The sequence below is a fragment of the Dendrobates tinctorius genome, unplaced genomic scaffold (assembly GCF_039654945.1).
Source record: "Dendrobates tinctorius isolate UK_male_01 unplaced genomic scaffold, ASM3965494v1 ptg000060l, whole genome shotgun sequence".
Lineage (NCBI taxonomy): Eukaryota > Metazoa > Chordata > Amphibia > Anura > Dendrobatidae > Dendrobates > Dendrobates tinctorius.
The window spans coordinates 82,191,792-82,205,141 of NW_027361728.1; the positions used below are offsets into that span (position 1 = coordinate 82,191,792).

A 13,350-nucleotide genomic window follows, 5' to 3' on the forward strand; every position below is an offset into this window, starting at 1 on the left:
CGCATTTCCTGATCTTGCTCTCACCGCTCTTCCGGCTTCCTTGCCTACCACCTGTCTGATTTCCCCCGTCTGCCCTGGATACCAGCTGCCGCGGTAATTGTTTCCCCTGGGCCTGTCCCTAACACTCCCTGTATAGGGGGTGGTCCACCTGGTCCGCTCGCCCAGGGGAGGTTCGTTGCCGTGGTCCAGTGGGTTCACCCTCGGGGATCGTAACAGTACGATCAGGCCATGAACCCCGCTGGTACCTCAGCAACCACCCAGAAGAAACTAGCAACCCTACGGGACAACCAGGCCCGGCTCATGGCCTTCTTGAAGACCATGGAATCTCGGCTATAAGCACTACAGCCCTCTGATCCCGGGAGTGCATCACAACTGGCCAGGCTCCAGCACGAGCTCGCCCAGCAACGCGATACTCAGGGCCATATTTTAAACTACATGGCCTCGGTGGATAACCGTCTCCTCTCTCTCCAGTCTGCCGCAGCTGCGCCTGTACAGGCACCTATATCACAGCCATCGCCCCGTTTAGCTAAGCCCCGGTACACCCACTCTGGGAGTGTGACGATCCAGTGGTCTCCCAGCTCTCCACGTTCCTAGAGACCTTTCGCAAGGTCTTTGATGAACCGGGACGCCTGGCCTCTACCACGGAGTCCCTTTTTAATCTCCGCCAGGGTACTCTTTCTGTGGGCCAATATGCCATTCAGTTTCGCACCCTGTCGTCTGAGCTTGGGTGGAACAACTAGGCCTTGGTGGGAGCATTTTGGTGGGGTTTGTCTCCTCGTATCAAGGACGAGCTGGCGGGTCGGGATACACCAACGCCCCTGGAGGATCTCATTTCCCTGGTCGACTCGCATTGACTTGCGCTTCCAGGAGCGCTCCTGCGAGTCCGCCAGGGAGAGAAGACTTCCCCTTCTTCCTCTAGCAACACGCAGCCCCTCCGGTCTGCAATTTGGCTCTACCTCCTCTGCCCCGGCGCCTGAACCTATGCAGGTAGATCGCCTTAAACCGGCAGAGCAGCGCCGCCAGGAGAGGTTCGACAAGGGTCTCTGTCTTTACTACGGCAGTGCCTCTCATCTTCTGCGTTCATGTCCGGTGAGACCGGGAAACGCCTCCGCCTAGGACAGGTAAGAGAGGCCTCCCTAGGTGTTAGTGATACCTCTCTACCCTTGACCATTTCTGTCCTATTGAATCTTGGTTCCTCCGGCGTCTCTGAGCTTGCCTATATTGATTCTGGGGCTGCCGGGAACTTCATTCAGCTTGAGGCGGTAAAAAAGTTGCGGATACCTGTCAGATCCTTGGAGTCTCCTCAGCAGCTAGCTTCAATCGATGGTGCTCCCCTGCGGGAGGTCGTTACCTTGGTCACTGAAGAGGTGGAATTACAAGTCGGAGCTCTACATCGGGAGAAGATTGCCTTCTTTGTACTGCCCTCGCTATCTCACACGCTTCTCTTAGGCCTTCCGTGGTTAAGGACTCACGAGCCCGTTCTCGATTGGCGATCTGGGGACATTCTTCGATGGGGTCAGTCGTGCCATTCTACGTGCCTACTTCCCGTTCAGCCAATCAAGTGTCCTAGGTCTCCTGTGGCACCCGCGGCTTTGCCTTCAGCCTATCGGTCCTTCGCGGACATTTTTAACAAGAAAGAGGCAGAGAACCTGCCCCCGCATTGTCCATATGACTGCCCTATCGATCTTATTCCAGGCGCTACTACACCCCGGGGCTGAATTTATCCTTTGAATCCTCTCGAATCCCAAGCCATGTCCGAGTACATCCAGGAAAATCTGGCTAGATGCTTCATCCGGAAGTCTTCCTCTCCCGCAGGCTTCTTTTTTGTGAAGAGAAAGGATGGGACTCTTCGTCCTTGCATCGACTACCGGGGCCTCAATGACATCACAATCAAGAACAAGTACCCGCTCCCTCTCATTCCTGAGCTGTTTGATCGGTTGCGGGGGTCACGAATTTTCACCAAACTGGATCTACGTGGGGCCTACAATCTCATCCGTATTCGCCCTGGTGATGAATGGAAGACCACTTTCAACACCAGGGATGGCCACTATGAATATTTGGTCATGCCCTTCGGCTTGTGCAATGCTCCCGCAGTATTCCAGGAATTCGTGAATGACATCTTCCGAGACCTCTTGCACTCTTGCGTGGTAGTGTATCTGGACGATATCCTGGTCTTTTCCCCAGATTTGTCTGCCCATAGAAGGAGTGTCCGTCTAGTCCTGTCGCGCCTGAGGGAGAATCGCCTGTATGCGAAACAGGAGAAATGCTCCTTTGAACAAACCTCTCTTCCATTCCTGGGGTACATCGTTTCTGATTCTGGCTTAAGCATGGATCCTGAGAAATCGTCAGCCGTATTCAACTGGCCACAACCTCATGGAGTCAAGACAATTCAACGGTTCTTGGGTTTCGCCAATTACTATCGGCAGTTCATCACTCATTTTTCGTCCTTCACCGCTCCTATCTCCGCTCTGATTTGCAAGGGGGCCAACCCTCACGTTTGGTCCTCAGAGGCCGAAGGATCCTTTCTAGCTCTGAAGCAAGCCTTCGCTTCTGCTCCCGTCCTTCACCGCCCAGAGACTAACAAACCTTTTATTTTGGAGGTGGATGCCTCTGCTATCGGGGCAGGCGCCGTACTCTCTCAGAGAGCTCCTTCCGGGCGACTGGTCACCTGCGGCTTCTTCTCAAAGACGTTTTCCACTCCGGAACGGAATTATTCCATTGGTGACAGGGAGCTTTTGGCCATCAAGATGGCGTTGGAGGAGCGGCGGTACCTTTTGGAAGGAGCTGTGCATCCTTTTAAGATCTACACGGATCATAAGAATTTGGCATACATCCAATCGGCACAGAGAGTAAATCCACGACAAGCAAGATGGTCTTTATTTTTCGCCCGTTTCGATTTCGAATTGCACTTTTGCCCGGGTAGGAAGAACCTCAAGGCTGATGCGTTGTCCAGATCCTTTCTCGCTGCCGACACAGAAGAGGACCCTATGCACATCCTGGACCCCTCCAAGATCATCATGGTGGCACCCCTCAGTTTGTCTACCCTACCACTGGGTAAGACCTTCGTCCCTGAGACCAACAGGAGGCGAGTCTTGCATTGGGGTCATGACTCCAAAATTGCGGGCCATGTTGGGTTTAAAAAGACCCTTCGTCTTGTGTCTCGTTACTATTGGTGTCCTACTCTTCCTCAAGATGTTCGAGGTATTTTAGCCTCATGTCCATCCTGTGCCAAAAACAAGGTCCCCCGGCAATTACCCTCTGGACTCTTGCATCCGCTTCCGGTTCCTTCAGCTCCCTGGCAGCACATTGCTATGGACTTTGTCACTGACCTGCCTCGTTCTGCTGGATGCACTGTCATCTTTGTCATTGTGGATAGATTCTCCAAGATGGCTCATTTCATTCCTCTGCCTGGATTGCCCTCGGCCCCTGAATTGGCGAAGATTTTTATCCACCATATTTTTCGTGCCCATGGCTTCCCTCAACGTATTGTCTCTGATAGGGGAGTCCAGTTCACCTCCCGATTTTGGAGAGCGCTCTGCAATTTTATAAACATCACCTTGGTTTTATCCTCCGCCTATCACCCTCAGACTAACGGTCAAGCAGAGCGTACTAATCACGTTTTGGTTAATTACCTCCGACATTTCTCCAACGCTCACCAGAACGACTGGACTGACTGGCTCGCTCCCATGGGCCGAGTTTGCGTATAACAATCACGCCAACGAATCTTCTGCCAAGTCTCCCTTCTTCATAGTCTACAGGTTACATCCAGGCGTGCCTCTACCGGTTCCTCCTGTCTCGGGTGTGCCGGCCGCTGATCTTCTGTCTGGGGAGTTCTCCAGGATCTGGCAGGAGACCAAAACCGCTCTCGAACAAGCACGAGTTAAGATGAAGAAACACGTAGACAAAAGGCGCTTGGACCCACCTCTCTACCACCCTGGCGACAGAGTGTGGCTGTCTTCCAAGTTCATCCGCCTTAGGATCCCTTCGCACAAATTGGGTCCCCGGTATATCGGACCCTTCGAGGTCTTGACTCGCATCAACGATGTCTCTTACAAGTTGAAGCTTCCTGCCTCGCTTCGCATCCCCAATTCATTTCATGTTTCTCTTCTGAAACCAGTGGTCCTCAACCAATTCCATGCCACTACTAACCGCACTCCTCAGCCTGTTTCTGCCGATGATGTCTTTGAAGTTAAAGACATTCTCGCTATGAAAAAGCTAAGGGGAAAGACCTTCTTTCTCGTGGATTGGAAGGGCTTTGGCCCTGAGGAGAGATCTTGGGAGCCTTGGGAGGGGGGCACGTAAGGAGGGGGGTACTGTCATGCCACCGCTCTCTCCTGTCGCGCCGCCGGCTCCCATGCCCCGTCAGACTTACCAGCCTGCAGCTTCCCGGCACATTCCCGTCTGTTCTCCTGTCCAGACTATGGCGCTTGCTTCATCCCGGGCGCGTGCTCCCCGTGGGTATCGCCGCGCACGTCCTCCCTTGTGAGCCAGCCGCTCCCCCCGTTCCTCTCTATGGTCGGGAGGATCCTGGCCTGGAAGCTCCTCCCCACTCTCCCTTATCAGGTTGTCGCTCCCTAGTGACGCTGCCTGATCGTCACTTGTACTTACTTGTGATTCTGGCCCCACACTTGCTGGCGTTCGCCGCTGCTCCCTGCTGCTTTACTTGTACTCCCATCCGTGTTACCTGTTCTCTCCTGTGTTTCCAGTGTTCCTGCCTTGCCATCCCGTGTCTCCAGCCTCCTGTGTTTCTGCCGTTCTACCCTGGTCCAGTCTCTTGTGCTCCTGCCGTTCTACCCCGGTCCAGTCCCCTGCTTTCATGCCGTTCTACCCCGGTCCAGTCTCCTGTGTTCCTGTCATTCTACCCCGGTCCAGTCTCCTGTGTTCCTGCCGTTCTACCCCGGTCCAGATCCTGCCGTGCTATCCAGTGTCTTCGTCCAGCCTGTACCCCAGTGTTCCAGCCGTACCACCCGGTGTCTCCGTCCTGCTCAAGTTCCCGGGTTCCCTCCGTGCCTGCTCGTATCTCCGCATTTCCTGATCTTGCTCTAACCGCACTTCCGGCTTCCTTGCCTATCACCTGTCTGGTCTCCCCCGTCTGCCCTGGGTACCAGCTGCCGCGTTAATAGTTTCCCCTGGGCCTGTCCCCTAACACTCCCTGTATAGGGGTTGTTGTCACCTGGTCCGCTCGCCCAGGGGAGGTTCGTTGCCGTGGTCCAGTGGGTTTACCCTCGGGGATCCTAACATGACCCAAATGCTATGCCCAGCTACCGCCCCATATCACTGCTCCCGTTTGCTTCCAAACTCCTGGAACAGCATGTCCATGCTCAAATTTCCTCCCACCTCTCATCTAACTCCCCTTGACATCCTCCAATCTGACTTTCGCCCCCACCACTCCACTGAAACTGCCCTGACCAAAATTCTAAATGACTTACTCACAGCTAAAGCTAACAGACAGTTCTCCATCCTCCTCCTTCTCGATCTGTCTTCTGCCTTTGACACAGTTGACCACTACCTACTGCTACAGATTCTTTCTTCCCTTGGCATCAAAGACCTTGCCCTGTCCTGGATTTCCTCATACCTTTCTGACCGCACATTCAGCGTTTTCCATTCCCACACTACCTCCTCATCCCGCCCTCTCTCTGTTGGGAGTCCCCCAAGGCTCTGTCCTGGGGCCCCCACTTTTTTCCATCTATACTCTTGGCCTAGGACAACTCAAAGTCCCATGGCTTCCAGTACCACCTGTATGCGGACGACACTCAGATCTACCTCTCTGGCCCAGATGTCATCTATCTGCTGTCCAGAATCCCGGAGTGTCTATCAGCCATATCCTCCTTTTTCACCTCTCGCTTCCTAAAACTCAATGTAGACAAAACTGAACTCATTATCTTTCCTCCATCTCACGTATCTTCCCTACCCGACCCATCTATTATGGTAAACGGCATCATGCTCTCTCCCGCATCTGAAATCCGCTGCCTCGGAGTAACTCTCGACTCTGTCCTGTCCTTCAAACCACACGTCCAAACTCTTGCCACCTCCTGTAGCCTCCAACTCAAAAATATTTCCAGAATCCGTCCCTTCTTCAGCCCTCAATCTACGAAAACTCTTGTACATGCCCTCATCATCTCCCGCCTTGACTACTGCAACACTCTCCTCTGTGGCCTCCCTGCTAACTCTCTTGCACCACTCCAGTCTGTCCTTAACTCTGCTGCCCGACTAATCCACCTCTCTTCTCAATACTCCCCTGTCTCTCCCCTCTGCAAATCCCTCCACTGGCTCCCAATTCACCAACGAAACCAGTTCAAACTACTAACACTGACCTACAAAGCCATCCACAACCTTTCCCCTCCCTATATCTCTGAACTAATCTCCCAATATCTTCCCTCACGTAATCTTCGATCCTCCCAAGACCTCCTACTCTCCTCCACAATTATTCGTTCCTCACACAACCGCCTCCAAGATTTCTCCCGAATATCCCCTATCCTCTGGAATTCCATGGCTCAACACATCCGATTATCCACCACCCTCGGATCCTTCAAACAGAACCTGAAAACTCATCTTTTCAGGAAAGCTTACAGCCTGCAATAACCATTCTGCCGCCTCACCACCACCAGAGCTGCTGCACACCCAACCTTCTGTCTCTTCCCCACTATCCCGTAGAATGTAAGTCCGCAAGGACAGGGTCCTCTCCCCTCTGTACCAGTCTGTCATGGTAAATTTGTTTACTGTTAACGATGTCTATAACATTGTATGTAACCCCTTCTCATGTACAGCACCATGAAATTAATGGCGCTATATAAATAAGTAAATAAATAAATAAATAAATAAATGGTGAGGCTTATACTCCCTATGTCTGATGAATGCGCTTTCTGACCCTAATTTTTAATGGGACTGTTACACATCCCAGATATTGGACTTTACAGCAAGAATATGATGCAAGATAAACTACAAAAGAAGATTTGCAGTTTGGACAGCATATGAGGCATCACTAGAAAACAATTCCAAAAAAGTGACACTGTGCATTACCGTACAGCAGCTACATATCTTTTGGTCACATTTAAATTAACTCCTATATTGCAATCAACCAGTGTTTCTGGATCCTGCTGTGGCTCTGCTAGCACTCTCGGTGATGGACTCTGTATAACCCTGTACACACTATTGATTGACAGCTGTTTACATAGTGCTTACGCATAAAGCTGTCAATCGTATGGGGCAGTGTTAGTCAAAGCTCATAAATATAGAATGACTACAGAAACTCAGAAGAAACTGAGAAGAATAGCAGAGCTGCAACAGGAAAAGTTTTATCAAAACTAGAGAATGGTGCCCAGTGAGTGACATAGTGTGCAGGAAACAGGTTCTCTGCCTCTACTTTATGCTATTCTCAGACAAAAACCTGATGACAGAGACTCTTTAATGAGGAGAAAGAATTACACCACTATTTGAAGCAGCTCATCTCCCGCAAAAGAATTGTGCATGTTGTAATAGAAAATGGTTAACAAATCCTTCTACCCAACATCTACACAGGAGGGCCACTTCCAAGTTAGATGGTTGATGGGTACAGCTGACATACAGCTCATGTGTTTGCCTATCTTAAATCGGACAAAAGAAGAACAGTGTGGTTTTTAACTCTATTCACTGCATGTGCTATTTTTCTTCAGATCCTTACAAAAACTGGACTCACCAGGAGTGATACAGTTGGAGTCGAACCTGGCTTCTGTCGGCAATACTTCACCCTTTTCTAAGGCTTTCTTTATTTTTTCTTCTGCCTCTTTTGCAGACCTAAATATATTAAAGAACAACGTTTATGCAATTTATATGTATGATTCTATGTGATGGAAGAAATGTTTGATCGACCTGTTCTATTAAAAGTGTATTTAGGGGACAATTTATCTTTCTACTAGAACATTGGGTAAAAAGCTCTCAGTGTACATGGGTAGAAACAATGGTAACAGTTGATATATTATTCATAAAATTGATCATTTTGGCCCAGTTTGAAGTAAATAGTTCAGGCAATTCCTGGATATCACAAACATAAAAAATAAATACATTTAATGACATATTAATGAAACCTGAACTAATAGAGGGCAGGTTGAGTCAGAGGAGAGAATCGCTCTCATTTTAGATGACTTAACACCTTCCTGGAGCGCTCCCGATGATCAGCTGTTCGGCTCTGCAGCGGCATGTGTCGCAGATGTGTGACAGTCACGACACAAGCATGGAGAGCCTGTTTGTTGGGTTCTAAATGCAGGTGTTGTGACTGTCACACAGCCGCGACACATGCATCTGCGGAGCCGAACAGCTAGTTATCGGGAGCGATCCAGGAAGCCGGGTTCCATCTGCAGCTTATTCGGTAAGCACTACAGCTTGCCGAATAAGCCCTGACCTGATCAAATTCGCTCATCTCTAGTGTCTAACAAAATCAACTGAAAACACAAAATGTTTGCATGATTGCTCCAATTTGGCCAATTATTGTCAGTTTAGTCTGGCATGTTGATGGTTGGTTCATTCATTTAATTGACCACAATCTTGCCATTAATTGTCTCATGTGTATAGTCAGCTTAACACTTGCTATTGAGAACATTAAAGATTGCAGCTCATCATTGTCCTGCAGCAGTGGGACAATCTGTGAATTTAGGATTAGGGAAGTATCTGTTAAAAAGGAACGATATATTAATAGTTACTAGATCACAAGAAGTGAAAGCATTTGAGCACTCACCCAACTGTGTGTGACGTATATCCTTAATCCACATATAGGATGACATCAGAACTTGGCAGGAGAGCTTAGCAGGTGAAAAAGCACGACGGACTACGGCCGTTTCACGCTAAGTATGCGCTTCTACGGGTCCAGTTAATGATATGCCTGTGCTCCAGGGCAACCTGTGGGCAGGTCTTTCCTTGATTTCTTTGGCTTTGAGCAGAAGGATAAGACTCTGCCTACAGTCCAGCCCCAAAGCTCAGGCATATCATTAACTGAAAACTTCTTCTAACACTGATTACACAAGAAGTACAAGATGGATTTCTTCACCCTAGATATCATTTTCGTCAGAATAACAGCGCCAACCTGACACCGTCTGTAGTTTACTCAGTAACATCCTGCAGACAGGCTCGCTTTTATAAGATTCTCGTGCTTTCGGGTGAGCCTGTAGGCAGAGTCTTATCTTCCTGTTCTAGGCCAGAGAAACCAAGGAAACACCTGCCCACAGGCTGCCCTGTAGCACAGTCATTCTCTATGATAAGGAAAATGTTTTTGCTTCGGGCGGTCTGTGGGCAGGTCTTGGTTTCTCTAGCTTAACCCCTTCACCCCCAAGGGTGGTTTGCACGTTCATGACCGGGCCAATTTTTACAATTCTGACCACTGTACCTTTATGAGGTCATAACTCTGGAACGCTTCCATTGATCCCGGTGATTCTGACATTGTTTTCTCGTGACATATTGTACTTCATGTTAGTGGTAAAATTTCATTCAAATAACTTGCGTTTATTTGTGAAAAAAATGGAAATTTGGCAAAAATTTTGAAAATTTCGCAATTTTCCAACTTTGAATTTTTATGCCCTTAAATCACAGAGATACGGCACACAAAAAACTTGATAAGTAACATTTCCCACATGTTTACTTTACATCAGCACAATTTTGGAACCAAAATTTTTTTTTGTTAGGAAGTTATAAGGGTTAAAAGTTGACCAGCGATTTCTCATTTTTACAACACCATTTTATTTTTAGGACCACATCACATTTGAAGCCACTTTGAGGGGTCTATATGATAGAAAATACCCAAAAGTGACACCATTCTAAAAACTGAACCCCTTAAGGTGCTCAAAACCACATTCAAGAAGTTTATTAACCCATTAGGTGCGTCACAGGAATTTTTTTGAATATTTAAAAAGAAATGAACATCTAACTTTTTTTCACAAAAAAAAATACTTCAGGTTCAATTTTTTTTATTTTACCAAGGGTAACAGGAGAAATTGGACTGCAAAAGTTATTGTGCAATTTGTCCTGAGTACGCTGATACCTGATTTGTGGGGGGGAACGACTGTTTCGGCGCATGGCAGAGCTCAGAATGGAAGGAGCGCCGTTTGACTTTTTCAATGCAAAATTGGCTGGAATTCAGATCGGACGCCATGTCACGTTTGGAGAGTCCCTGATGTACCTAAACAGTGGAAACCCCCTACAAGTGACCCCATTTTGGAAACTAGACCCCCCAAGGAACTTATCTAGATATGTGGTGAGAACTTTGAACCCACAAGGGCTTTACAGAAGTTTATAACATACAGCGGTACAATTAAAAAATCATTTTTTCCACAAAAATGATCTTTTCACCCCAATTTTTATTTTCCCAAGGGTAACAGGACCCTAAAAGTTATTGTGCAATTTGTCCTGAGTACGCTGATACCCCACATGTGGGGGTAAACCACTATTTGGGCGCATGGCAGAGCTCGGAAGGGAAGCAATGCCATTTGACGTTTTTGGCTGGAATTGAGATCGGACACCATGTCGCGTTTGGAAAACCCCTGATGTACCAAAACAGTGGAAACCCCCCACAAATAACACCATTTTGGAAACTAGACCCCCCAAGGAACTTATCTAGATGTGTGGTGAGAACTTTGAACCCCCATGGGCTTCACAGAAGTTTATAACATACAGCCATACAATTAAAAAATCATATTTTTTCCACAAAAATGATCTTTTCACCCTCAATTCTTATTTTTCCAAGGGTAACAGGACCCTAAAAGTTATTGTGCAATTTGTCCTGAGTACGCTGATACCCCACATGTGGGGGTAAACCACTATTTGTGCACATGGCAGAGCTCGGAAGGGAAGCAGCGCCATTTGACGTTTTTGGCTGGAATTGAGATCGGACACCATGTCGCGTTTGGAAAACCCCTGATGTACCAAAACAGTGGAAATCCCCCACAAATGACACCATTTTGGAAACTAGACCCCCTAAGGAACTTATCTAGATGTGTGGTGAGAACTTTGAACCCCCATGGGCTTCACAGAAGTTTATAACATAAAGCCATACAATTAAAAGATCATATTTTTTCCACAAAAATGATCTTTTCACCCTCAATTCTTATTTTTCCAAGGGTAACAGGACCGTAAAAGTTATTGTGCAATTTGTTCTGAGTACGCCGATACCCCACATGTGGGGGTAAACCACTATTTGGGCGCATGGCAGAGCTCGGAAGGGAAGCAGCACCATTTGACGTTTTTGGCTGGAATTGAGATCGGACACCATGTCGCGTTTGGAAAACTCCTGATGTACCAAAACAGTGGAAACCCCCCACAAATGACACCATTTTGGAAACTAGACCCCCTAAGGAACTTATCTAGATGTGTGGTGAGCACTTTGACCCCCCCAGTGCTTCACAGAAGTTTATAATGCCCGGGCGTGAAAATAAATTCGTATTTTTTCCACAAACATGATATTTTAGTCACCATTTTTTTATTTTCCCAAGGGTACCAGGAGAAATTGGACCCCAAAAGTTGTTGTCCAATTTGTCCTGAGTATGCTGATACCCCATATGTGGGAGAAAACTACTGTATGGGCACACGTCGGGGCTCGGAAGGGAAGTAGTGACGTTTTGGAATGCAGACTTTGATGGAATGGTCTGCGGGTGTCATGTTGCCTTTGGAGAGCCCCTAATGTACCTAAACAGTGGAAACCCCCCACAAATGACACCATTTTGTAAACTAGACCCCCCAAGGAACTTATCTAGATGTGAGGTGAGCACTTTGAACCCCCAAGGGCTTCACAGAAGTTTATAATGCCAGGGCATGAAAATAAAAAAATCGTATTTTTTCCAGAAACATGATCAATTAGTCCCCAATTTTTTCATTTTCCCAAGGGTAACAGGAGAAATTGGACCCCAAAAGTTGTTGTCCAATTTGGCCTGAGTACGCTGACACCCCATATGTGGGAGAAAACTACTGTATGGACACACGTCGGGGCTCGGAAGGGAAGCAGTGACGTTTTGGAATGCAGACTTTGATGGAATGGTCTGCGGGTGTCATGTGCGTTTGGAGAGCCCCTGATGTACCTAAACTATTGAAACTCCCCACAAGTGACCCCATTTTGGACACTAGACCCCCCACGGAACTTATCTAGATGTGTGGTGAGCACTTTGAACCCCCAAGTGCTTCACAGAAGTTTATAACACTCGGACGTGAAAATAAAAAAATCATTTTTTTTCCACAAAAATGATATTTTTGCCCCCAATTTTTTATTTTTCTAAGGGTAACAGGAGAAATTGGACCCCAAAAATTGTTTTGCAATTTGTCCTGAGTAGGCTGATACCCTACATGTGGGGGTAAAACACTGTTTGGGCGCATGGCAGAGCTTGGAAGGGAAGGAGCACCATTTGACTTTTTCAACTCAGAATTGGCTGGAATTGAGATCAGACGCCATGTTGCATTTGGAGAGCCCCTGATGTGCCCAAACAGTGGAAACCCCCAATTATAACTCCAATCCTAACCCCAACACACCCCTAACCCTAATCTGAGCCCTAGCCCTAGCCCTAACCCTAGCCCCAACCCTAACCCTAACCCTAGCCCTAAGGCTGTGTGCACACGCTGCGGATTTTGCTGCGGTTCAGCAGCGGTTTTGGCTGCTGCGGACCCCAGTACCATGATTCCCTATGGGAATCAAAAACCGCAGTGCAGACGGTGCGGAATTTTCCGCGCGGATTATCTGCGGTTTTCAATCCGCAGAAAGAATTGACATGTCAATTCTTTCTGCGGATTCTCCTGCGGTTTGCCATCTCCTCTATTGAGGAGATGAAAAACCGCAGGACAAAACCGCAGAGCAATCTGCAGGTAAAACCGCAGGTCTTTTGACCTGCGGTTTCACCTGCGGATTTTACAAAATCCGCGCGGATGAATCCGCACCTAATCCGCAGCGTGTGCACACAGCCTTACCCTAACGGGAAAATGGAGATAAATACTTTTTTTTTAGTTTTATTATTTTTCCCTAACTAAGGGAGTGATAACGGGGGGTTTGATTTACTATTTATGGCGGTTTTTATTTTTGGCAGCTGTCACACGCTAAAAGACGCTTTTTATTGTAAAATAGTTTTTGCATCACCACATTTTGAGAGCTATAATTTTTCCGTATTTTGACCCACTGAGTCATGTGAGGTCTTATTTTTTGCGGGACGAGTTGACGTTTTTATTGGTACCATTTTCGGGCACGTGACATTTTTTGATCGCTTTTTATTCCTATTTTTGGGACGCAGAATGAACAAAAACCAGCGTTTCATGAATTTCTTTTGGGGGGGTGCGTTTACACCGTTCCGCGTGCGGTAAAATTGATAAAGCGGTTTTATTCTTCGGGTCAGTACGGTTACAGCGATACCT

The 13,350-nt window shown here is 47.7% G+C and overlaps 1 protein-coding gene across 3 annotated transcripts in view; it reads right to left on the reverse strand.

Annotated features, from left to right (window-relative positions):
• Window positions 1-13,350, reverse strand: part of XRN1 (5'-3' exoribonuclease 1) — a 216,361-nt gene that overhangs the window by 174,644 nt on the left and 28,367 nt on the right. For all 3 annotated transcript variants that reach the window (XM_073579098.1, XM_073579099.1, XM_073579097.1), the window contains exon 3: window positions 7,676-7,773. In XM_073579098.1, coding sequence (XP_073435199.1) covers window positions 7,676-7,773 — 98 coding nt within the window. The remainder of the gene's footprint in view (window positions 1-7,675; window positions 7,774-13,350) is intronic.